General features: G+C 40.4%; 1 protein-coding gene across 2 annotated transcripts in view; it reads left to right on the top strand.

The window, feature by feature from the left end:
- NMT2 (N-myristoyltransferase 2) overlaps positions 1 to 24,528 on the top strand; it is a 45,190-nt gene that overhangs the window by 15,198 nt on the left and 5,464 nt on the right. Inside the window, exons 2-8 of one of the 2 annotated variants that reach the window (XM_042476081.1) lie at positions 7,661 to 7,796; positions 14,461 to 14,605; positions 16,495 to 16,613; positions 16,934 to 17,025; positions 17,407 to 17,523; positions 18,506 to 18,676; positions 23,231 to 23,339. In XM_042476081.1, the coding sequence (XP_042332015.1) occupies positions 7,661 to 7,796; positions 14,461 to 14,605; positions 16,495 to 16,613; positions 16,934 to 17,025; positions 17,407 to 17,523; positions 18,506 to 18,676; positions 23,231 to 23,339 (889 nt within the window). The remainder of the gene's footprint in view (positions 1 to 7,660; positions 7,797 to 14,460; positions 14,606 to 16,494; positions 16,614 to 16,933; positions 17,026 to 17,406; positions 17,524 to 18,505; positions 18,677 to 23,230; positions 23,340 to 24,528) is intronic. The other variant, XM_042476082.1, reaches the window with a different exon arrangement.

Here is a 24,528-nt window from a genome sequence, read left to right on the forward strand (position 1 = left end):
TTGGATAATTCTTTTAAAGTTCTGACCACTGGCTGGCAACATATACTACTGTTGTAGTTGCATGCCTTCAAATCATTTCCAACTTATGCGACCCTATCATGGGGCTTTCTTGACAAGATTTGTTCAGAGGCGATTTGCCCCTGAGGCTGAGAGCATGCGACTTGCTCAAGGTCACCTAGTGGGTTTCATGGCCAAGCAGGGAATCGAACTCTGGTTTCCAGAGTTGTCGTCCAACACTCAAACCACTTCACCATGCTGAGCACATTACTGCTCCTGGTGTCCATTCACACTACAGAATTATAGTGCTATTCTTCCACTTTAACTGCCATGGTTTCATAGTATGAGACCCTGGGAGAAGTATTTAGAATTCTCAGCCAGAGATCTCCAGTGCCACATCAAACTACAAACCCCAGGATTTGCTAGGATTTTTCATTCCCAATTGTGTAACCACAGCAGCAGCAAAATTACTAAATCACTCCACCTCCACATCATATTTATATTGTTGAAATAAAGGAAACTTGTATGGTAGAGACGGGAATTAAGAGTAGTTTTTTTCAAGGAGGAATTGGTTGTGTTTTCATGGAATAAGTGTGATTTCCATTTAATTCTGATACTCAGTACAAAGTCCTAGGCTGAAGTTTTTCATAAGTGTATGCTTGTCGCCTGAGGGTCCAATTAAGGCTTCATTTAAGAAATCAAGTACAGTATATCCAGCAAGCCTGAAGCAATGACAGCCCACAGCCCAAGTGTGTGTGTGTGTCTTTGTGTGAATGAGTTCACTTTCTTGTAAGGAACCCTCTATGGAGAAAAATGTTGAAGATAAGGGGTTTACAGATTTATTGCTCCAAAATTATTTCTGCAGTGATGCAGGTGGAAGCTTTTATGTATGATTCTGTTTAGTAGCAGATTGTCACAATCCTTGGTCTTGATTTCTTTCTCTGGAAATCAGCACTTGCCTCCTTGAAATAGTGATTTATTAAGGTGGATCTTTTCTTCTGTTTTTGTTGGAGTTTTTCACCTGCTCCTCAAATTGGCAGAACCAAACAAGGATCAGGTGTTGTTTATAGTTCCAGGGCCTTTATAGCTCCATTAGGAAAAAATAATCTTTGTGAAGTTCAATTTGTAATTATATTCTGAATAAAAATGTATTCTGTATATAAGCCATAATAACTTTATGGCAAACTTATATACAATTAATTTTATGCTCCTAAAGTAATAAAATTACTTTTAATCTGTAAAAGAGTTTTCCATAAAAAGTCCACTTTTTCCTAAAGAAAGGAAGCAACGCTCCTGTCTCCTGTACTTATAAAATAAACTTTATATCTTTATTCTTCTGTCCACCAGAAGCTGAAAGATGCTCTCTTTTATAGGCGAAATTCATGTTTGTGTATTTCCGAAGCTACTGTAGGTGGTTGATGTGTGCCTTCAAGTATTTTCCAACTTATGACTACTTGAAGGTGAACCTATCACATAGTTTTCATGACAAAATTTGTTCATATGAGGTTTTTCATTGCCGTGGCCTGAGGATAATTATTTTCCCAAGATCACCTGAGGGTTTCCCTTGCCCAGTGGTGATTTGAACCCTGATCTCAGAAGTCCTAGTCGAACACTCAAACTACTAATGATATAAAGCTATTCTTTTTTCCCTTGCTTTTCATTCTCATATTTCTATAATACTTTTGCCACAAAGTGCCTTGCTCCATTAATGGCGTAATGGAAATTTGGTAAATGTCATGATACATCATCAGAAATGAAGACAGCACCAGCAAAACAACAATAACAAATGAGATACAATAGATCAAATGCTGAAACATGCCTTTTATATACTAAAGAAAGACTCTCAGTGTGTGTGAATATTTTGCAGCACGTGGGGGAGAAATATATTGAGTACAGTATTGATAGATGGAAGAAATATTTTAGATCTCTTGACTCCAAATCAAATCAAGACTTGATCACCAGATGTTCAAGCGACTATATATCAGCTAAAGACACAGTCATTTTAGATAAAATGATTCTGGTGGATTTAAGGTAGTATAATGGTCACCTTCTTACTGTTGGGAATCACTAGAAATTTAATCCTGTCTTGCTAAAGGCACCAGATCCTGTCTGATCTTGGAAGCTAAGCAGGGTCAACCATGATTTGTACTTGGATGGGAGCCTACCGATGAATATCAGGTGCTGTAGGCTGTAGGAGAGCAATGGCAAAACCATCTCTGAGTATCCTTGCCTAAGAAAATCTGATGGTCACTATAGGTCAATGGGTGACTTGAAGGCATACACACATAGACACACTGCTAGGAAAACCCCATGGGAGGATTTTCCATAAATCAAAGTTGACTTGAAGATACACTCATCCCTCCATATTTATGGCTTTGATATTTGCATATTTGATTAATATGTTCTCTCTAGGAATATTTAGGTCCTCCAGTGCAACTCTATTGTCAACTTTAACTAATGGTTGCACTGAAAGACCTAGAGATTCCTAGAGAGAATACTGTACTAGGTATCTGTAGCTCCTCCAGCACAATTCTATGGTCAATGTCTGGCAGATGTTGACCACAGAGTTGCACTGGAGGACCTAGAGATTCCTAGAGAGATGTCTTCTCAGGTAAAAACATGCTGTTTTTGTTGTTTGCTGTTTTTCCATATTCACGGGGGTCTTGTGCCACTAACCCTAGCGAATATGGAGGGGCGAGTGTACCTAACAAATTCAGGATGGTATACTAACAGAAATTTTTCAGGACTCTTACCCTCTAAAACTATAATGCCTGTGGTTTGTTGGGTGCAAAGCCACAATAGCTATATTGGTAGAAAATCAAAAGAGGTTAATTATGTCTTAATTTGTAAAGGCCTAATTGGAGAGCATACCAGCCAAGAAACTAGGAACAACTTATCTTCTAGGAATGCTTTTGAGAAAACAAAACAAAACACAAAACCCACAACTCAACACTTTTGCTGTTATCTACATGATTTTTTCTTTTCTTTTCAGTTCTCAGTGCTGTTTTTTGTTTGTTTGTTTGTTTGTTTGTTTTTTGGTCTTTGGTGATGCACAGCAAAGGTGTTTGTGAGATGACATGCTGCTTTAAAATGTGATCATGACAAACATCTTGCTGTGTTTTAGAATAGTGTGTTTTTGCAACAGTGAACACACAGTCTTGTTTGATCTCAGGATTCACTTCTCATGTAAGGAGAGGGAAGGAGGCTTGCAACACTTCTCTTTGGTGTAAGGCGTGTATGTAAATGTAGCTACATTTCTCCAAGCTGACATTTTAAAATTAGGTTGTATGCTGCTGACCGCAAAAGGGGGGGGGGGAAGGCCTGTGATCCTGTTGTGATGTGATAAAACAGTGCTGAGGGCAGCAGTAGGTTGCATAAACTTGCTGCAAAATATAATGTCATAAGAAGGCTCTGTGGGACACAGGTATCAACAGTTTTTACATACGGTCTTTGATTCCTGGAAGGCAGAATACATATAATGCGACTTAGATCTAGTCTTGTATTTTTCCTTTCTGAGAAATCTCTTTCTATTCTGCTTCACTCTAAAGAGCTGTTTAAGCAAGGGTTGTGGTTGATGTTGAATGGTGTTGTTTTGGGGATGGAGGTTATATAATTCAGATCTGCTTTCACAAACCCTAGCAAGATACACTTCTGCCCAAATTCTGCAGGGCTTATTAGATTTATTGTCAACGATATCATTTGCCTGCCTCCTAGAATTTACCAAATGTATTTCAGGATCATTCCTTCACACACACACACACACACACACACACACACACACACTTTAAAGAAAATCCCTGGGGTGGTGGTGTATCTTTTACTTGGGTGTGCAGTATGATTACAATCTAGGTTTATAACTGCTCCTCCCCCAATATACTGGATTAAAAATCTAATTCTTAGAAAAGTGTAACTTTGACAACTCTTACACTGTATTATATCTCACAAATATAGCCATGTAAGTCTGGAATATCAATGTGCAAAATTATCTGGTAGCATCTTTGAGACTGAGTGTAAAAAGTTGTTGCATGCATCTGAGGAAGTAGAAGGTCTTTGAAAGCTAATTCTACAACTGTTTTTGCTCAGTTAGTCTCAAAGGTGCTACAGATGCCTTTGCATACTGTGTGTATATGTGTCTGCCAGTGCTTGCAGTTGGTCTTGGAGCTTGCTTGGTGTTCCTGCGCTGGAATATATGTGTGTTTTCCCCACTTTGGCATGGGAATTGTGTTTTGCATTATAGTCGTGCACTGCATAAAAATGCATTTCTGTGCCTACGCCTGCAATAGTTTATACTGGGGATGGGGTGGGGGAGTAGCCCTCCAGTGTTCTTCTGCAGCTCAAAGCAATACACTATAGGCAGTAGTGAGGGAACAGAGAAACTGTAGTCCAAAAACATGGGAAGGGTCACATTTGCCCACCCTGTGCTGCACCTAGAAGCAGGGCTGTAGAGTTGGAATTGAAATTAGAAACAATTTTGGTTGGACTCAGTAAAAATCTACTGAATTTGACTCCATCTTCAAAATAAAAACTTGTAAAATTGTATGCCTAATTTGTTGCATATTTACTTTCATAGGAATTTAGGGGGAGAAATCTTGTTCAGAAATTTTAGTAATAAATAATAAATACATTTTTATTTATATTTCCCCGTTTCTCCCAGGTGGATCAAAGTGGGAATACAACCTAATAAAAATATACAAAACTCATCAATACAATACAATACAATAAGCTTGTTCAGAGCTAATTAAATTAATTAAACTAGTTCTATCAGAGCGATGGTGGGGTAGAATTGTTCCATTCTTAGTCAGGTAGGGTGGGACTTTATATCTTAAATGAGGTCAGGTGGGTAGGCTCTTCGGAAGAGTTCTGTCTTGACTGTCCCCCTGAAAACCTCCAAGGAGGCAGCCAGACAGATCTCCTCCAGGAGGCTGTTCCACAGTTTAGGAGCCATTGAGGAGAAAGCTTGTTGGGAAGTTGAGATCAGCCTGGTTTTTGGTATTTCCAGCTGTTACTTCCCAGATATTCTGAGAGTGCAGAGCAGATTGTGTAGGGAGAGGCGTTCCCTCAAGTAACTGGCCAAAGCCATATAGGGCTTTATAGGTAATAACCAACACCTTGTATTGCGCCCGGAAGCTAATCAGCTGCCAATGAAGATATTTTAAAACTGGTGTTATATGGTTAGACCTTGTCGACACAGTAATTAATCTGGCTGCCGCATTTTAAATCAATTGAAGCTTCCGAACTTGGTACAAGGGTAGCCCCATGTAGAGCGCATTACAGAAATCTGAACGAGAGATTACCAGAGCATGTACCACCGCTTCAACGTCCTTTTAGTCCAAATAGAGATGCAGTTGACATATCAACCGAAGTTGGTACGAAGCACTCCTGGCCATCGCATCTATCTGAGATGACAACTGTAGGGATGGGTCCAGCAGTACTCCCAAACTGCGCACTTCGTCCTTTAGGGGAAGTGTGGCCCCATCAAGGATAGGATGATAAATTTCTTTCCCCGGACCTAGGGTACCTGTCGTGAGTACCCTGAGAGCAGCTTTATTGGTAAGCCTGGTTCCTAGTGATTTACTTCACTCAAGTGCTATAAATGCAGCTATCACTTCACTTTTTAAAATTGAAAATTCACTCCATATGGTTCTTCTTTAAATAAATCTGTCATCCTTTCATATCTTTTACATAGTTCTTCTGTGCATTGTTTCCATCATCTTTTTATTTCTTCTTGGTCATGTAATATTATTATTATTATTATTATTATTATTATTTCCCACCTAACCCTGTGGATCAAGGCAGGATTACAGCAAAAAACAATTCTATATAAAATACAATCATTAAAACAATAACATTACTATTCATTCACTAAAATAGCGGATCATCAACTAACATTCGCACTAACATTCATACAATCAGATCAGAAGCGGAGTATTTAAGATCTCTTATAAAAGATCAGGTGGGTAGGCCCGCCAGAAGGGATCCGTCTTTAGTGCCTTCTTGAAGGCATCTAAGGTGGTAATACGATGGATCTCCTCCAGCAAGCTATTTCACAATCTGAGGGCTGTGGCAGTGAATGTTCTGTAAAAAGTTGTTGTTAGCCTGTTTTTTAAGTACTTCAATAGATTCTTTCCAGATGTTCTGAGAGTGCAGGGCGGATTGTGTAGGGATGTTCTCCTGCTAGGCCTAGAGCATCTCTACTCTTGGTTTAATTTTTTTTTTATTTCTCAGATCTTGTTGAAGAGGTCTCTTGTTCCTTTTTTGTTGTTAATTTCTGTTTCACTGCATTGATTATTATAGTAGCTCTCCTTATTCTTGCACACAAGTTGTACATTTCCATTCTGGTTTTATTTCTGTCACCTTTCATATTTGTTCCTTATCTGTCCTTGACTGCTTGTAGAGTTTCATTTGTCATCCACTGAGGCTTATTTTTCTTTTTGGCTACAGATAGTGTCTTTCTTCTTTCCTCTAACAACATCCCTGGCTTCAGTCCAGAGTTCTTCTGGCTCTTGGCCAATTAGGCATAATAGTATAAATCTGTTTTTTACTTTCTCTTTAAATTCTTTGGTTGATGCTCTTCAGGTTGTATTTTGGCATGTTGGTTGTTTTGGTGCCCTTCTTTAGCTTTTTGAGCTTTTGCAAGGTGTTGTGAACTAAAAATAATAACAACCCCTCCCATAGGTAGATAGATAGTTGCACGATCATTTGTGTTTTTAAACTAACTTTTGTAGTTTTGTTAAGAGTTTTAGGGACTTTTTTAAAAAAAAATAGGTATTTTCTGATGGTGGGCAGGATAATAGAAACTGCTAGAATATTCATGTGTAAATGTATTTGAAGTTCAGTATTGACTTTCTTCTTTAAAAGGATACCAGTGTGAATGTCAGGACAACATGTTGTGGAAAAGCTTCCATTCATAAATCTTTTGGATGGGAGAATGGGCACCCAAAAAATTTCTTTAAAAATACCCTGCAACATGATGGTGAAAAACAGAGCTCTGTGGGCCCATCAGGTGGGTCTGTTGCCCTTTAAACTAGCCTACTCAAAATAAGTTTCCAAATAAGCAATATTGGTTTCTTCAGATTATCGTGGTTTCAGGGAATAGTGGATGCTCTGGGTGTACCACTTTATTGTTTGCTTCAGGCAGCAGAGAGAGAGAAAGGTCCTGAGTCTGTAAACAGACCCTGAACTAGGTAGATAGTTTCAAACAGCCAGAGGGCATTTATAGGAAAGGGAAGGAATGGATGAAATGGCTGAAAAGGAATCCATCCCCCCACTCTCTATTTTTCCTATGGTAATGCCCGTCTGGTAATATAAATGCAGATTTGGGACACTCATTTGACAATAAAATATATAATTCTACACTTAATCTGCATCTGCACTGCAGAAATAATGCAGTTTGACACCACTTTACTGGTATGGCTCAATGCTATGGAATCCTGGGATCTATAATTTGGTGGGGCAGAGAAGGCTAAACAGCTCACAAAACTACACATCCCGGAATTCTGTAGCATTGAGCCATGACAGTTAAAGCAGTGTCAAACTCAATTATTTCTGCAGTGCAGATGCAGCCTTAGCTGCTTCTTATTTCTTTGCATTTCAAAGTACCAAGAATTTTTCAAAAACAATCAAACCCCCCCCCCCTTTCTCTCTTCTATCTCTGTCTTTACAGAAGTCCAGGAGGAGACGTGGGAGCGAAAAAGAAGAAAAAGAAACAGAAGCGAAAAAAGGAAAAACCAAACTCCGGAGGTACCAAATCAGACTCCGCATCTGACTCCCAGGAGATTAAAATTCAGCAACCTTCAAAAGTGAGAGCCTGGGCTTCATTTTAACTTTGGTAGTTTAGTGTGACAATCATTAATAGGCCATGCTAGGTGGGCAAAAGTGGGATGCTTTCACAATTGCTCGACAGAAAGAATGGATTTTTCGAGGTTGAAATGAAAGAAAGGGGGGGGTGTTGTTTCCTACTTTTTAGTACCATCCCCCACTTTGTAGAGCCTTTTTTCCTCTAATTGTACCGTCATCATCCAGTAGTACTGTCATATTGTTCATCTAATTTTGTTTTGTTTTAGTATATTACAATTTTACCTTGGAAATAAAATTCAGATTGTGATCTGAATTACCGTATCTGTTCTTTGTGATCTTTTAAAATTGGTGTGTGTGTGTGTGTGTGTGTGTGTTGTAAATGGCTTTGAAAAGTTTTGCATTTAGAAGAGCAAGAGACAGTCTAATCCTGTGCATGTCTACTCAGAAGTAAGTCTCTTTGAAGTCAATGAGATTTGCTCCCAGATAAACATGTATAGGATTGCATGCTTTGTTTATTTTGAACTGCAAGGTGGCCTTGAGAACATTTTGTGGTTCCTTTGTAGTTTTAGGCACTTGTAGCCTCAACTGTCTTTTAAAATGTCAGGCATTCTTTGGCCAGATGTTTATATATTTAAATCATCATACAGTTGTATCACAACATCAGATGGTTCAGAAGGAGCTTGAATTATTTATCAATCTGTGTTTTAAAAGGATGTTATAAACTTTTGCCCTGCAGTAAAGTTAGGAAGTAGCGAAGTACGTTTGACCAAAACCTATAATTGGAATAATGGTGTTGACTAGATAACATTTGGCCTCTAATTTTCCCAATGGCTTCAACATTTCTGGCAGTTCTATATTTCTAGTCAAGTACTACCCCTGGAAGGCTGTTAGTACCGTATTTTCCGGCGTATAAGACGACATCCAGCTTTTCCAGTTAAAATATAGAGTTTGGGATATACTCGCTGTATAAGACTACCCCTCTTCCAACGCACACCAAATAAAAAATTTAAAAATCAGATTTGATTTCAATATGGTAATTTTAATTCAAATGCTTATGACATGCAGGTACTTAGCAGGAAAATTTGTTGCATGTAAAGCCTGCTTGAATTGGTCAGCTCTCCCTGCCTGCCCAGCCCTCCCTGTCTCCAAAATTTTATTCTACTGTACTTGTACAGTGCCTCCCTTCCTGCTTTCATATGGTCGCCACATATGGAGAGGATGCGGCCATGGCCATTTTGAGCTCCCCCCACCATATGCGGCAACCACAGATTCTCCAGTCCAGCTTGGAAGTTTCAGCACCCATCCTATAAGACGACACCTGGCGTATAAGACGACCCCCAACTTTTGAGAAGATTTTCCTGGGTTATACGCCAGAAAATACAGTACTTTTTCAGCCAAGGCAGTGATGGGATGGCAGCAAAATCTATTGGTGTTGTGAGTTAAAGCTGCCCTGTTAGCTCCTGAGCAGCATGGAAGCCAGCAAGACAGCTTTATGTCTTGATAGGAGTGGCTTTCGCTACTGTCCCTTCTCAACCAATCCCACCCCTTCATCATAATGCCTGTGGCACTCTGCTACTGTCTCCTCTTCTGCCAGTGTAATTATGCTGACAAATAGGAACTTGGCCTGTGTAAACACATCTAACCACCCCCACCCCCAAACCACCTCAAACCTCTGGAGGAAGCAGGCAACTACAACTTGGAGCAACTTCTAGTAACAGTGTTCAGCCAGAGAATGATGTAGTCAAGGGCCAGTGATGTAGTCAAACCTTCCATGGGGTGAAGGGGTTAACACTGGCCCTTGGACTCACTGTGCCTATTCACCCTTGCTTTAGGTCATGGCACAACTCACAAATGCCACAGAACATTGTGACGGAGAGTTCACATGTATGATCTGCCTTTGTTCATTTCAGACAGTACAGCAAGCCAGACTTTTAAAAAAGCGAGCAGTTCCCTGAAAATACAGTGAACTGACCAGTAATTTCACCAGAGGCTTGAGGAAGGTGCTATTGGCCATTTGGAGATCAAAATCAATTTGGGGCCCCAACATTTTTTGGGGGGGGAGGATGGCCCACAGGGACCTGTAAATGCTACATGTGACACATGAACCATCCTTGTCCACCCTAGCTCTCAAAACCAGGTATTTGGGTTTGGCTGGCTCTATGGGGAGCGGCATTGGATGCTTTGTGCCTGCCCACCCTCCTCCTGTCTCACTCACAGAGCAAGAAGAGGAGAGTGGCCCAAATGGGGTGGCATTTCTCCCATTCCAAGTACAGTGGGCTTCTGGGGTTTGGTTCCATGACCCCTTGTGGGTATCAGAATCCGTGAATGTTCTAGTCGCATTAAATACAGTGGCATAGTAAAATGACGCCCCTTAATATAAAATATAAAATTCTCTGTTTATTCTTTGGGAAAACCAGTCAAGCATAGATTTTTTTTCTCCACAACCCCTCAGCCTTTTCCCACAATAGCTTAGGAACCCACCAGTTTTTTGGATGCCAGCCTGATTGGTGTTGTGAGTGAGTGGATAGGAGACTTGATAACCAAGCAAGAGAGACCTACCATCTATAAGTTGACCTCATGTACAATTTGAGGGTAGGTTTTGGGGTCAGAATTATGGATTTTGATAGGAGCCTTGGATAAGTTGAAGGTAAAACTTAGGGGCATGTAATAAAGGATCTAAAAGATGAAGCAAAGACAAACAATGCCAAAGAACTTACAAAATTCCAGCAGGCATGTAACTGTTTGTACTCACCCCAAAGGCTGGATGCATGAGAAAGTAGAGGGCGGTCAGGACAGATTACAGGACAGATTACTCTTCCTTTTACCAGGAGATGGTTCCTTTTAAAATACGAGTTAAAGTACAGTACTTACATTCACCTATAGATAAGTCAACTCAGGGTTTTTTTTTGGGGGGGGGGGGGCAATTTTTATACATGGGTATATACAATATTTAGGGTTTTTCCTTGATTTGAAACCCATTTTTGGCTTTAAGGAAGAAAGGTTCTCAAAAATCTGAAAATGATTATCAACAGCTTAATTCTCTTTTAATGTTGACAGTGTCTTTTTATTTATATTATTGTTGTTGCATGCCTTCAAGTTGTTTCCAGCTTATGCTGACCCTAAAGCAAACCTATTGTAGGGTTTTCTGACAGGGTCTGACTCTCCTGGGGTCACCCAGTAGATTTCCATGGCTGAGAGGAGAATTGAACCCAGATCTCCAGAGTCCTAGTCCTACACTCAAACCACTCCACCACACTGGCTATCATTTATATTATAATCATTTTAATTTGTAAACTAACTTGAGTCCCAGGCCTGTCTACGTGGGCCAAATAAATCGTCCTCTTCCTTTCTTCTTGGCAGGGAGTGCGGACAATGCATGGCTAAAATCCTGGTTCTGGTGTGACTAGTCCAGACAATATCTGGTCCATTTAGCACCGAACCAAGGGGGTACCCCCTTTATAACAGATTATAAAAAGTTACCTTTTGCTACAGATGTTTTTGAAAGATCTGGAGCCCTCCATTGCAACACTATGTGTCTGCTTACACCATGTCCTACCAGGCATCTTGTTCTGACTTTAGAGCAAATGTGTTGTCACTGCACCGACCAAACCAGGTGACACAGCAGAATAGCCATGTGAACACCTGCTTGGCATTGCAACAAGAGTGCCAGGTAAAGGGGGACATGGAGACAGCTTCAGAGCCAGAATGCTTGAGGTTGCCCCTGGAGTATTCTGGCCCTTGCAGACAGGGCCCCAGTCTTGGGAAAAGACGGGAAATTAAAAATGACAGTGGTGCTGGTGGTGGTAACAATGACTGGGCTGCAGTAGTATCATATAAGGCCCGGATTGGTGAAGTGCATCCCTCAAACAAAATACAGTCCTTGCCTTGTGAGGACTCTCGAGCTCCCTGGCAGTCTCTCAAAGCTTTCTGAATCCCAAATATTGGAAGAAAAATATTTGTGGGACCCTCCCTACCCCCAGACAGCCAATAATTCTTGAAAGCCACACAGACATGTGGCAGTTTCACTTTCTTCCCAATCCATCTGTGTTTTTGACAAAAAAATCAGCCAAAAATGTTGGCCAGAAGTGATGTGATATGAGGATAGACAGACACAGATGCAAAAATTGGCTCCTTGCCCTCTAACAGTTGCTCAAACCTAAGACAGATAGGCAACATGTATATGTATCCCCTTGAATTTGGGAGTCCCTAGACCTCAACCCCCACCAATTCTGCCCAGAAGTGAAGCACCACTCCTGAAAACCTCCAAAAACAATGATTCTCTTTTGAAACAATGTGCAGTCCCATCTCCACACGGATTTGTGTTTTGCCCAAATGGGATTTTTACAAAATTGTAAGAGTACCCTTGGTCATGTGCAGTTTTGTTTTGAGGGGTGGAGCAAGGGATTGACATGAACCTCCAAAGCTTGTTCACCCAAAGAGCCTTCGGTAGGGTGTCCAGAGTGAAAATTGGAGAAGTCTCCTGTAAAATTAATGGTGGTGCAGAAGTGGGAATTTAAGCAGGTCTTGCTTGTTACTTAGTTGTATGAAAAGTAACACTTGCTTAAATTCTCTCTTCTAAACAACCATTAAAGGTACAACATGTCTCCCGTTTTGATTCTGGCAACCCTAGCTTCAGAAGGAAAGAGTAAAAAAGGAAAGATCGTGAGATAATGGCCAAAGATTCATAGGGCAGGAAATCTGGGCTTGGAGCAAGGACAGTTACAAGGGAATGAGATAAAAAAGAAAACAGCAGGGGAAGAATCTCAAAAGGGAATACAAATTAGAAGCAAAAGGTGTGGTAGAAATGACCTCCTTAGGAACTGATCAGCTGTGAGTGAGTGACGTTCATGTTCATTGCAAGCCAAATTTTAGAAGCTATCCTTCATTAGTATTTAACTTTTTAATAAACAAGACTATTTTAAAAATCTGGGGCATAAATAATAGATTTAATTTTTAGGAAACAAAGCTATTTTTTATCTGGGAAAAGATATTTGTGGTATATTTTCGGGATTGCTGGTACAATGATTATTACAAGAAACCTTTTGAAACAGGGAATGGTGACTATATACAGGAAGAAGGGGGAGAGTACTGATTGATTTGATTGCATTTCTGTATTGGTTATCAGCCGACTAGGGCTTCTGAGATCATAGAGTTGGAAGGGCCATCCAGTCCAACCACAAGGGCCATCCAGTCCAACCGCCTGCCATGCAGGAACTCTCAATCAAAGCATCCCCGACAGATGGCCATCCAGCCTCTGCTTAAAGACCTCCAAGGAAGGAAATTCCACTACACTCTGAGGAACGAGTGTGTTCCACAGTCGAACAGCCCTTACTGTCAGGAAGTTCCTCCTAATGTTGAGGTGGAATCTCTTTTCCTGGAGCTTGCATGCATTGTTCTGGGTCCTGTTCTCTGGAGCAGCAGAAGCCAAGCTTGCTCCTTCCTCAATATGACATCCCTTCAAATATTTAAACAGAGCTATCATATCACCTCTTAACTTTCTCTTCTCCAGGCTAAACATCCCCAGCTCCCTGAGTCGTTCCTCAAAGGGCTTGGTTACCAGACCCTTCATCATTTTAGTCACCCTCCTTTGGACATGCTCCAGTTTCTCAACATCCTTTTGAACTGTGGTGCCCAGAACTGGACACAGTATTCCAGGTGGGGCCTGACCAAAATAGAATACAGTGGCATTATTACTTCCCTTGATCTAGACACTATACTATTGATGCAGCCTAAAATAGCATTGGCCTTTTTAGCTGCCACATCGCACTATTGACTCATGTTCAATTTGTGATCTACTTGGACTCCTAGATCCCTTTCACATGTAGTCTCGTTCAGCCAGGTGTCTCCCATCCTATATCTGTGCATTTCATTTTCCCGCTCTAAGTGCAGTACCTTACATTTCTCTGTGTTGAATTTCATTTTGTTAGCTTTGGCCCAGCTTTCTAGTCTATTCAGGTCATTTTGAATTTTGATCCTGTCCTCTGGGGTATTAGCTACTTCTTCTAATTTGGTGTCAACTGCAAATTTGATAAGTATGCCCCCAATTCTGTCATCCAAGTCATTGATAAAGATGTTAAATAGCACTGGGCCCAGGACAGAACCCCGTGGCACCTCACTGGTCATTTCTCTCCAGGATGAAACGGAACCATTGTTGAGCACCCTTTGTGTTCGGCTGGATAACCAATTAACATTTCCAGATGATGTACAACAGCTGGAAACATTAAATATAAACTGATGAACAATATTTAAAACATTCATAGAAACAGATTAAAAACATTATTTTAAAATGGAGCAAAACTTTTTTTTTTTAAAAGAACAACCCATATTGTTAAAACAGCCAGGGAGGACACCTGTGATTTAAGAAATGAAGGCCATAAGTCTTAGCTGCCTGCCAAAGGTCTCAAGAAGGATGAAGCCAGCCTGATATTCCTTGGGACTGCAGTGAAAAACTAGAGTTTTCTGAGTGGGGGAACTACAGCTTCCAGACAGATGTATTGCAGTTGGAACAATAATTCCTACGGTCCATACTGGTTGGGGAATATCTAGGAGTTGTAGAATAACAGAAGAACATTTCCAGGTTGTGACTTAGGAGCATATCTGTGCTTATATTCAACAAAATTCTTCCTGTAACAGTGTGTATGTTTGAATTTCTGTATCTTGGTGCAGAATCCAGCCATTCCAATGCAGAAACTGCAAGATATTCAAAGAGCCATGGAACTACTCTCAGCATGCCAGGGACCAGCAAAGAACATTGATGAGGCAACCAAACGTAAATACCAGTTTTGGGATACACAGCCTGTACCAAAACTTAGTAAGTCTATAACTCTGATTCAGGGATGAAAGAATAATTGCTGTTTTATTTGTCTGGAATTTTATTTCCAGCACTTCAAATATTTGTAGAGTGGCTTACAAGTTTAAAAAAGGAAGGGGAAAAGAATAAAATCTTAACAAGACTAAGGGCTCATCTACACTGGTCAGAGTATTCCAGGTTGTTTCTGGAATATTCTGGCCCTAGAGATTCCCAGTTTCCTTCTCTATCTGCACCGCTGGCGCTGGTGTGAGTTACTCCTTCAGAGGTCAGAAACAAGGTGGCTAGCTTGGCTAAACACCTCATTGTGACTTCAGAGGAAGCAAGTTGTGGCAGTATCACAAGGCAACACAGCAGAGACGCATATGTAGACAGCCACCTGTTGCTGCAGAGTGCTCTGGATTTTCCTGCAAAATTCAGAGCTAACGTTTGGTTTGTGGGGGGGAGATGAGTAGAGTCGGTCAGGAACTGGCCTTACATTGTGAAGACAGTGCACTTGAATCAGGGATTTGGCCCTGTGTTGGGAAAACAGGTTACCATGAGGATGGCGGGAAACTGCACCAATTGGCCTGTGTAGGCATACCCTAAAAGATCAACAGGCTTTTAATTAAAGATTAAAAGTTCAAGATAAATATAGAAGGTTGCTTGAAGTCAAAATGACAGGAAAATGTGCCAGGTAATGTTATCAGTAGAAAGAATTTCAGAGCAAAAAACAAGAAGGCTGTATCTTTAGCTGTTACCCACCTGTCTTCATCAGAACTCAGAAAAATTACGTTTTTGGACAACATCTCTGAGAATTCGTCAGCCAGCATAGCCTTATGTCTGGAATCCTAAACAGAAATTTCACCTTGTGGCATTTCATTGTGTGCCCTATTTTTACAGAAGCTAACCCGGAACCCTCAGAAACATTACCTTTTTACATAACAATTCCCCAAGCCTCTGTCAGCACTGTCATGGGAGGGATTCTGAGAATTATTGTCCAAAAAAGTAACTTTTTCTAATTCTGTATCTAAAGTATGAATCAGCTAATGTTAACACGAGCAAACACTTCAGTAAGATATATGTGACGTGTACAATTATCAGAGCTTACACTCTTGTCTCAGCTCCCTTTTTTCCTGCATGTTTTTTTTTCTTTAGTTTCCCCCCTTTCTCCTGCTTAGTTCCTTAAACACAAATGGATATATATTGTAATGCGAAAGAAGAATTTTGCTTGTGGCAGATATTTGAACTATAAAAAGAAAAAATATAATATGGAGAATATGGAGCTAGTTTAACAATATGCCACCATCGTGGTTGTTCTTGTTTGCCCTGTAGTCAGATTCCCGACTGATGGTGACCCTAAGGCAAATTCATTACTCAACGTTTTTGGCAAGATTTGTTTAGAGGGGTTTTGTCACTGATTCTTCTGACGCTAAGAGAGTGTGACTTGCCCAAGATCACCCGGTGGCTATACATGTCTGAGCAGGGACTTGAACCCTGGTCTTCTACGTTCAAACCACTACACCATGCTGATACACTAATTGTATATTAGCATATTTAAAAATATAAATATACTTTTTCAAAGTCAAGGATTTGAAGACATCCTTCTGAAGACATCCTTCTGAAAAAGCGCATCTTACAAGCTGTTGTTACATTTATTGTATTACCAGGAAATGTCTGGCAGTGATGCAGTTCAGTGACAACTCTGCTGTAGGTAGTAGTCATTGTAACGTTGCCTTGCGTGAACAGTCAGAACAAATAAAATAATGAAATCAAACTAAAAACTTTACATGAGCATGATTTCAAACATTTTCACTTCATATTTGTTCAACAAATCATTCACTCCAGAAATGATTACTTTTCAAAAACATACCTAACCAACATGCAGTGTAATTTTGCCCTCTTTTGACCAGGTGAAGTTATAACATCTCATGGTGCAATTGAACCAGATAAAGACAACATCCGTCTAGAGCCATATTCATTACCACAGGGTTTTACGTGGGACACTTTGGATCTGAGCAATGCCGAAGTTGTAAGTAGAACTGCCTGTAGTCCTTAAAAACAAGCAGGAAACACCTGTTCTGAGGGTGGGAAACATGTGGTTCTCTAGACATTCTTCCATCATTCTACTCAGCTTATACAATACACATGGGCTGATGAAAGTGGCAGTCCAACAACATCTGAAGAATGATACATTTCCCTACCTGTGACCTGTTCATTTCAGTTTGAGGCTTTATGTACACCATTTTCAAATGTTTCATTTTATATTAAAGTAAATGAGGCACTCCATCTCACAAGTAGGTGTATATGAGCATACTATGCTTAATGTTTTTCCCTTTAATTTTTTTCCAGCTAAAGGAATTATACATGCTGCTAAATGAAAACTATGTAGAAGATGATGATAATATGTTTAGATTTGACTATTCCCCGGAATTTCTCTTGTGGTGAGTAATCAATTCCATGTATCAAAAGTGGAAAACAGTAAAGAATTAGTATCTGAATTCTCTCCCCTCCCTTCCTTCCCCAGCTCTTTTCCCTATTCAATCTTTTAGATTGTGGGAAAGGATTATATTGCCTGTTGCTATTTTTTAAAACAGAGTTTGAAAACTTGTGATCCTCCACAGGTTGTTGGACTGCAACTCCCATCTTCTCTAACCAACATAGCCAAGGGTGAAGGATCATATGAACTGCAATCCAAAATCATCTGTACAACCCCCAGATTGCCTCCACCCCACCCCCTGGTTTTAGGTCTTTTTAGAGTGACTAAAAAATTTCAGGTGTTTTATATTCTTATCATGTTTTTTCCCTTCCTACACTGGTTCCAGGGCCCTGCGGCCTCCAGGCTGGCTTCCACAATGGCACTGTGGAGTCAGGGTATCATCCAATAGAAAGTTGGTGGGGTTCATAAGTGCCATTCCTGCACACATTCGGATTTATGAGAGGTAAGCCCTGACCTGGTCTAATGTTAGAGAGGGAAGATGGGGTAGATAGATATACAGACAAAACTTAGGCTAAAACATAGACAGACTTAGGCTAATCATTTCATTGATAAGTGGATCCATGATGGCTAGTTAATTCTGGAAATTATAATCTGAAAAAGCAAAATTTTACAGCTAAACATTCTCCATAGATGGGGCATCTTTTAGAATTTTTATTTTTTTGAAATTTTTATTTTTATTAAATGATTAACCTGCACTACTCAGTACTCACAAGAGCTGATTTCAAAAGCTGTATTGTTGTTGTTGTTGTTGTTGTTGTTGTTGTTGATATATATCCAGAATTACAGATGCAGCCATGCCTGCTTCATTAGCATCAGAACAAGCAACTTGAGATCCTGGCTGTTTCTGCACTGTGTAAGGCTACCACTTTCTTAGGCAGAACTCACTGAATTTCTCAATAAATTATACTGTTGAATACAGCCTGTTGCTCAAATTACTTTTTCTGATGCTAATAAAGTTCAAAATTTATTTCCTGCATTTTACAACTGTGTTTCCCAGAGCCCACATGCCACAAGGGAGGAATGGCCTCCGCCTACATGAACACTTCCCCAGACCATCTTAATTGACAATTAAAACAACACCTTGACAGAATGTAGGCCTGTGACTCTAACATTGTCACTTCCTTCCCCCCCCCCCCTTCTCCTATGATTTTACTACTTTAGCTTGATGAAGAAGCCAGTGGAGTGTCAAAAGCTTGTAATCATGAATTTTATGCATTTTTGGTTGACCCAATAAAGATATAGCTGTTTGGGGGGTTTTGGATATTACTGTATTTTGTTGTATGGGCTACATGGGTACCCCTGGAAATATTATCTAGAAAGGGTTTGTATTTTATTTCTTTACTGTAGGCCGCAGTTAAGAACAATTGAAACAATTGCACAATTTTAAACAATTTAACTTGTGGCATAAAACTTTTTATTCCTAGTGAGAAGAAAATGGTAGAAATTAATTTTCTGTGTGTCCATAAAAAACTGAGATCTAAACGAGTAGCACCAGTCCTGATTCGTGAAATAACTAGGAGAGTCAACTTGGAAGGAATTTTTCAGGCAGTTTACACTGCAGGCGTTGTACTTCCAAAGCCTGTAGCAACTTGCAGGTAAGCAAAGGGTTTTCTGAAATACCTGTTGCTTTCTGAAAGCTTATGAGTGCCATTGCTTGTATTTTATGCATGCGACCTACAGAACACATTAGGGAGGCTTAATTTATTATAAGGAAGTGGTGCAAATAACTTATGCATAAGGTCACATTTTAGCATGATGGGTATGGGGAAAATAACCTTTTTGCACCTTTGTCGAAAATGCATGACATCTGGAAATGAAAGGCATGCATACATCTTACCATGGAGAAGACACGACCTTCCAATTCACATGTTAGACTAAGGCGCGTTCTGGACGCGCCAAAAGTACGTGCTTTCTAATCCTAGTACGCGCTGAGCATGTACAAAATGGCGCCGCCCATTCTACATGGGCGCCGCCATCTTGATGTAGCGGACGCTTAGTGTCTGCACGTCTCGGCGCCATTATGACGCCGCAAGTGCGCCAGTGGCACTTTTCAGCATCATAATGGTGCCACAAAAAGAAGCCGCTTTTTGCGGCTTTTGCTGCTCGGAGAAATCGTGTGGTTTGTCCGCTGCGGCTCCTTCACACAGCAAACACCGGCGCTGGCAGACCGCCTAAGAGTGTGAAAATACCCCAAACTAGAAACACTGAAGAGCTGTTTCCTCTCCCTTGCTTTTTCACTGTATTTCTTTGTTTGCTTTTTATACCAAACACAGACTTTCTTTTCAGAGAGCTATTCCTGTTACAGTATTGTGCTTCCAGAGAGTTTTAGGATTCATTTGTATTGTTTCCTGTGAAAGTACCTGGCTTCACATAGGCTTGAATAGCCCTTGATTTGATACACCAAAATCTTCCAAAACTCTCACACTCATACTGTTTCTTTGCTTCAGTTTGTGTTGCCTGCAAACCTAGTTTCTGGCTGGATAGGTAGCACTGCAGGCTTTAAGCACGTGAATGTTTCATTAATGCATTTTAAAAACCAAGTATCCTTAGAGTTCCAGAAATATGCATGCTGTGTTTCAAATTCTCTACATTTCAGAGTCTTAAAAAAAGGGGCAAGCAACCTTCAGAAATCTAGGGGCCACACTCCCACATCACAAAAGGCTACACCCACATCACTTGGACACCTCATTTTTAAAAATTCAGAAATGCATCATGTACCCTCTAGGTGTGGGGACAAATTTTCTATATTCCTCCATAAGGTATTTTCAGCCTAGAAGGGGCCTTTTTTAAAAGTTCTCTAAAGTTCGCATCACATCATTGCACACAGTAGTATTTTACTTTTTAATCACTTTCCATATTGTTTCTTATAACTATTGATACCTGATACAGTTGTAGAATTCACTACAGCCCCCCTTCCAATTTCTCTAAGGAAAAAAAAGCATTTCACAGTTGAATCACCACATGGTGGCAGCATCAGTCTGTGTAGACAGGTTTAGTGGGCCAAGTATGCAAGAGCTAGTACCTTGGGTGCTAAAAACATTTCCAGTCTTAAGTCATTATATATGCTATGAGTAGAATAACAACAACAACAACAATAATAATAATAATAATAATAGGACTTATTTATATAATAATTAATTAATAATTTGTTTTATTTATATACCGCTATTCCAAAGATCATAGCGGTGAACTGCAAGTAAGCTAATTAGCAAGTAAGCTAATTTGCCCCCAACAGTCTAGGTACTCATTTTAGCGACCTTGGAAGGATGCAAGCCTGAGTCGAGCTTGGGCCCTTTTGCTGGTCTTGAACTCGCAACCTTGTGGTTTTGAGTGAATGGCTGCAGTACAGGCATTTAACCACTGCGCCACCAGGGCTCACTGGGAATCCGGGCGGCTTACAACAGAGGGGATATTAGACGGTTCCCTGCCATCAGGCTTACAATCTAAAAAGACAGGACACAAAAGGAGAAGGGAATGGTGAAGGGGGAGGGGATCAAGTCCAGCATTCTTCTCTTCCTCTGAGGCCTGGACCAAGGCAGATGGACTGGAGGGAGGGCTCTTTTTCTTAATCGAGGCCGGGCCCGATGGCGTTGGGCCTGTCCTTTCACTCCCTCTAAGGCCAGAAGATGACAGTTGGAAGGAGGGATGGGAGGGCTCTTCCTCTTCAGACCTGATGGCGTTGGGCCTGTCCTTTTGCTCCCTCCTAGGTGTGTACACTGTACTCCCAATTGCAGTAATCTATATGGCTTATAAATTGGGAGAAATGTCTTATAAGGAGAGCTCAGAAGCTATCTCATGCTGCCCAAGTCCTTCCCTTCTATCAACAATGTAACATTAGAACCCATCTCTAAAGGGGATTACTCAAGAACAACCTGTAGTCTGCCAGTCTTACACTCTACCAATCTTATGGCAAGTTATGCTCAGTAATATTTTGTACTATTTGCCTGGAACTGCAACTACAGCAGACTGACATAATTGCTGTTTCCAACTTGCAGCGGCTCTAAGACAAACCTGTCACAGGTTTTTCTTGGCAAGTTTTGTTCTGGTGGGTTTGTAGTTGCCTTCGAGGGAGAGTGTGACATGCTCAAGATCACCCAGTGGGTATCCATGGCCAAGTTGGGATTCGAACCCTGCCCTCCAGAGTCATAGTCCAACTCTCAAACCACTACACCACATTGGCTCCCTTTTACCGACATAATAGTGGGTGTCATGACTCTTCGGTAGTGGTGACTTCAAATGTTATTTGGCTATGAAATAACCTTCCCCCCCCCCTTTATGTTAGTTTATATCCTTCTTCCTACCATCAAAGGTGAACTCAAAAGGAGCTTACAAAAATAAAACAAAACATCAGATTATAGAACTTGAACAAACACAAATATTAAAATACAAAAATGCAATGACAAAGTGCAACAAAGAGAGAAAGAAAGCAGAGGCATTTCAACAACCTGACTAGTTCCATTCCCTCCCCCCCCCCTTTTTTTTTTTTTTTTTTTTTTTTTTGGCTGGGAAAATGGTGAAACAGTTCAAGGACTTTGCAGTGTACACTCAATGGCAGGGCATCAGCCAAAATCTTTAGAGAGAGAGGAGGGAGTTTCAGGCAAAGAACATATGATATGAAACAAATAAATCAGCTTTGAGTTAGCTGACATCTCTAAATATGGAGAAAGTGAAGATTGTGGTGTGTGTTCCCTCATACCACATAGAACTGGTGTGGGAGCCATGGAGCCCTCCAGATTTTATTGGACTGGATGTCTCAGCATTTCTCATCATTGGCATTGAAGGCTATGGTTGCTGGGATTTGCCGCCCAACAACATCGGGAGGGCCGCATGATTCCTAATACCTTCACACAGAAACTGCTGCCCCTTATTAGGGGTAAAGCTGTGATTCAATGGAAGAACACATGCCTTGCTTGCCAAAGATCCTCAGCTCCAGGTAGAATTGTGAAAGGCTCCTACCTGAAACCCCAAAGAACCTTGTTAGTTAGTGTAAACAGTTCTAAGTTACTTGGCAAAATGATCTGATTCTGTAAATGGGAGCTCCTTATGTTCTCAGTAGCAAATGCCTAGTGAAAGACAGTTGATAGCATTACATTATATTTGTTGTGTACGATAAATAGATTATATATAGCAGGAGTTGAGAACCTTTGGCCGTGCAAATGTTTTGAATTTCAATACTCAGAAGCACTAGTCATGCCAGTTGCTAGTCCAAGCTAGAAAATGTTGATTTAACATTCAGCAATTGATTCAGTAGGTCTGCTTTACTTGGGACTAGCAATTAGATTTAATCATTATTATAATATTTATTTATAGATTTAAAACAAGGGTGAGAGATATATGGCCCTTCAGATGCTTAACTATATGTGCCAGCAGCCCCAGCCACCATAGTCAATGGTGAGGGTTGCTGGGAGTTCCAGTTCAACAACATCTGGATGACATCACAGTTCTTACCCTTGATTTAAGCCCTGAAATCCCCCACCCAGTGTAGATTACTCACAGCATGCCTTGGATCTCTCATAGAGATTTTTTGTGGCCTGTTACTCATTGTTATGTATAAATAATCCCTTAATAGGAACTGAAATTGCAGTTCTGTACCAGTTACCTAGGAATGTACTCCACTGAATTCAGTGAGACTTACTGCTGTTGCTTCTGAGTATACTTACATAGGATTGTTCTGTGAAATATTGGTGATGTTGACTGGGGATGATGCATGTTGTAGGCTTACACATCTAGAAGGCACCAGATTTAAGGAAACCAGACGCTGTCAAGCCTGCATCTGAAACATATGAGCCATGAAATATAACCTGCCTTTTGTTTATATTCAGCTCTCACTTGATTTTTAGTGTGGTTCAGTAAGTGTGTAGCAGTTTTGGTTTAGTGGCAACTGTCCATCTTTGAAATTGTATTAGCCTATTATGTGGAAACACATAGATTGCAGAGAAAGCAAACTCAGATTTCTTTTATGAACTTTCTGTTTGATTACTAACTGGATCCCCTCCAAGTTGTGGAGCAATATTTTGCCTTAAGCTGAGCAACTGAATGTGAAGAGTTAATTTACCTTGAAAAGAACATTGAGAGATTGCTGTTCAGGGACTGTTACTGAGAAAGAGTAATTAAATTCTTAAATTTATTTTTATGTTTTTCTCATCCAGGTATTGGCATCGATCATTGAATCCTAGAAAATTGGTAGAGGTGAAATTTTCTCATTTGAGTAGAAATATGACTCTACAGAGAACAATGAAACTCTACAGACTTCCTGATGTAAGCAATGTTTCTACCAGAGGACTTTCACTGTCACAGTGAATCCCAAAATAGCCTTCTGTCATTCTCTGACCAGGCAAGCTTTTTTATTTTAGGAAGGCAAAATTCCCTCTTTAAGGAACATAGAAATAGTAACTATGGTTTGGAAAAGACCTTTAAGGAACTACAGTATAGAACTGACTGAAAAGTATTTATGCTCTTTGAGGAAGAGGTCTGTTGGAGAGCAAGAATAAAGGGTTTTAATTTAGCTTAAGGGACTCTGTTTGGGAGATGATAGCTCTGAATTCAGGGCTGGGATAAATTATTTTGCTGCCTGAGGCAAAGACTAACATGACAATCCTTGCATACTGTTAAAGCAGAGGGGCAGTTAAAAACTACTTCAGCACTGGCAATAGGATGGCATTCAGCCCAATAAACTAGTTTAGGGGATGTAGGGCAGGAGTCCACCAACTCACCCTCGACGTTATGCCTCCCAGCATGTGCTCTCTGAGGCAGCCACTTCTGTGTGCTTATTGGTGGACACAACTGTACCTGAAACCTTAGAAGTGGGTCCATGTTATATGTTTCCCAACATAGCTGAAGGACCATATTTGGTTTTAATAATTATTTCTAATGCTGAAAAGCCTCATAAGGGAACACCATACCAAAAAAAAATGTTGAACTTGCTTTTCTCTTTGTGTGAAATTATGTGTTGTTTTATTTCTGCATTTTCTCTATTTGAGTTGGTTGGCCTTAAACAAAGATACCATTCTGATTCCGCCAACTGTTGGGAGTTAATAAAATTGGAGACAGGGGTGTTGTCAAATAACTTCAGTGTCTACATTCTTTAAAATTCAGCTAAAATTAGACTTTTTTCAGCAGACTCCTGGGGCAAAGTTTAGCATTTTACCGCTGCTTTCAACACTTTGAAATAGCATAAAACTCCCCTGCAAATCACCTGGAAATGACTACATTCTGGTTCCCAAAAATGATGGCAATGTGGTCTGTACTTCCTCTGTTAAGAAGAAACAAAGAATGGCTCCCAAATTTGCCCACTCCTACTTGAGAGCAACCTTCTGCTAACTCTTTCCTTTTTATTATTCCCATCTAACATTCTGGCTTTGGATAATGAGAGAGAAAATCCAACACACCAGTCCTGCAACAGTTGCAGAAAGACTAGAGGATAGGAATGGTTGTTGCCCTCAACTTT

Source organism: Sceloporus undulatus, chromosome 6, assembly GCF_019175285.1.
Source record: "Sceloporus undulatus isolate JIND9_A2432 ecotype Alabama chromosome 6, SceUnd_v1.1, whole genome shotgun sequence".
NCBI classification, from domain to species: domain Eukaryota; kingdom Metazoa; phylum Chordata; class Lepidosauria; order Squamata; family Phrynosomatidae; genus Sceloporus; species Sceloporus undulatus.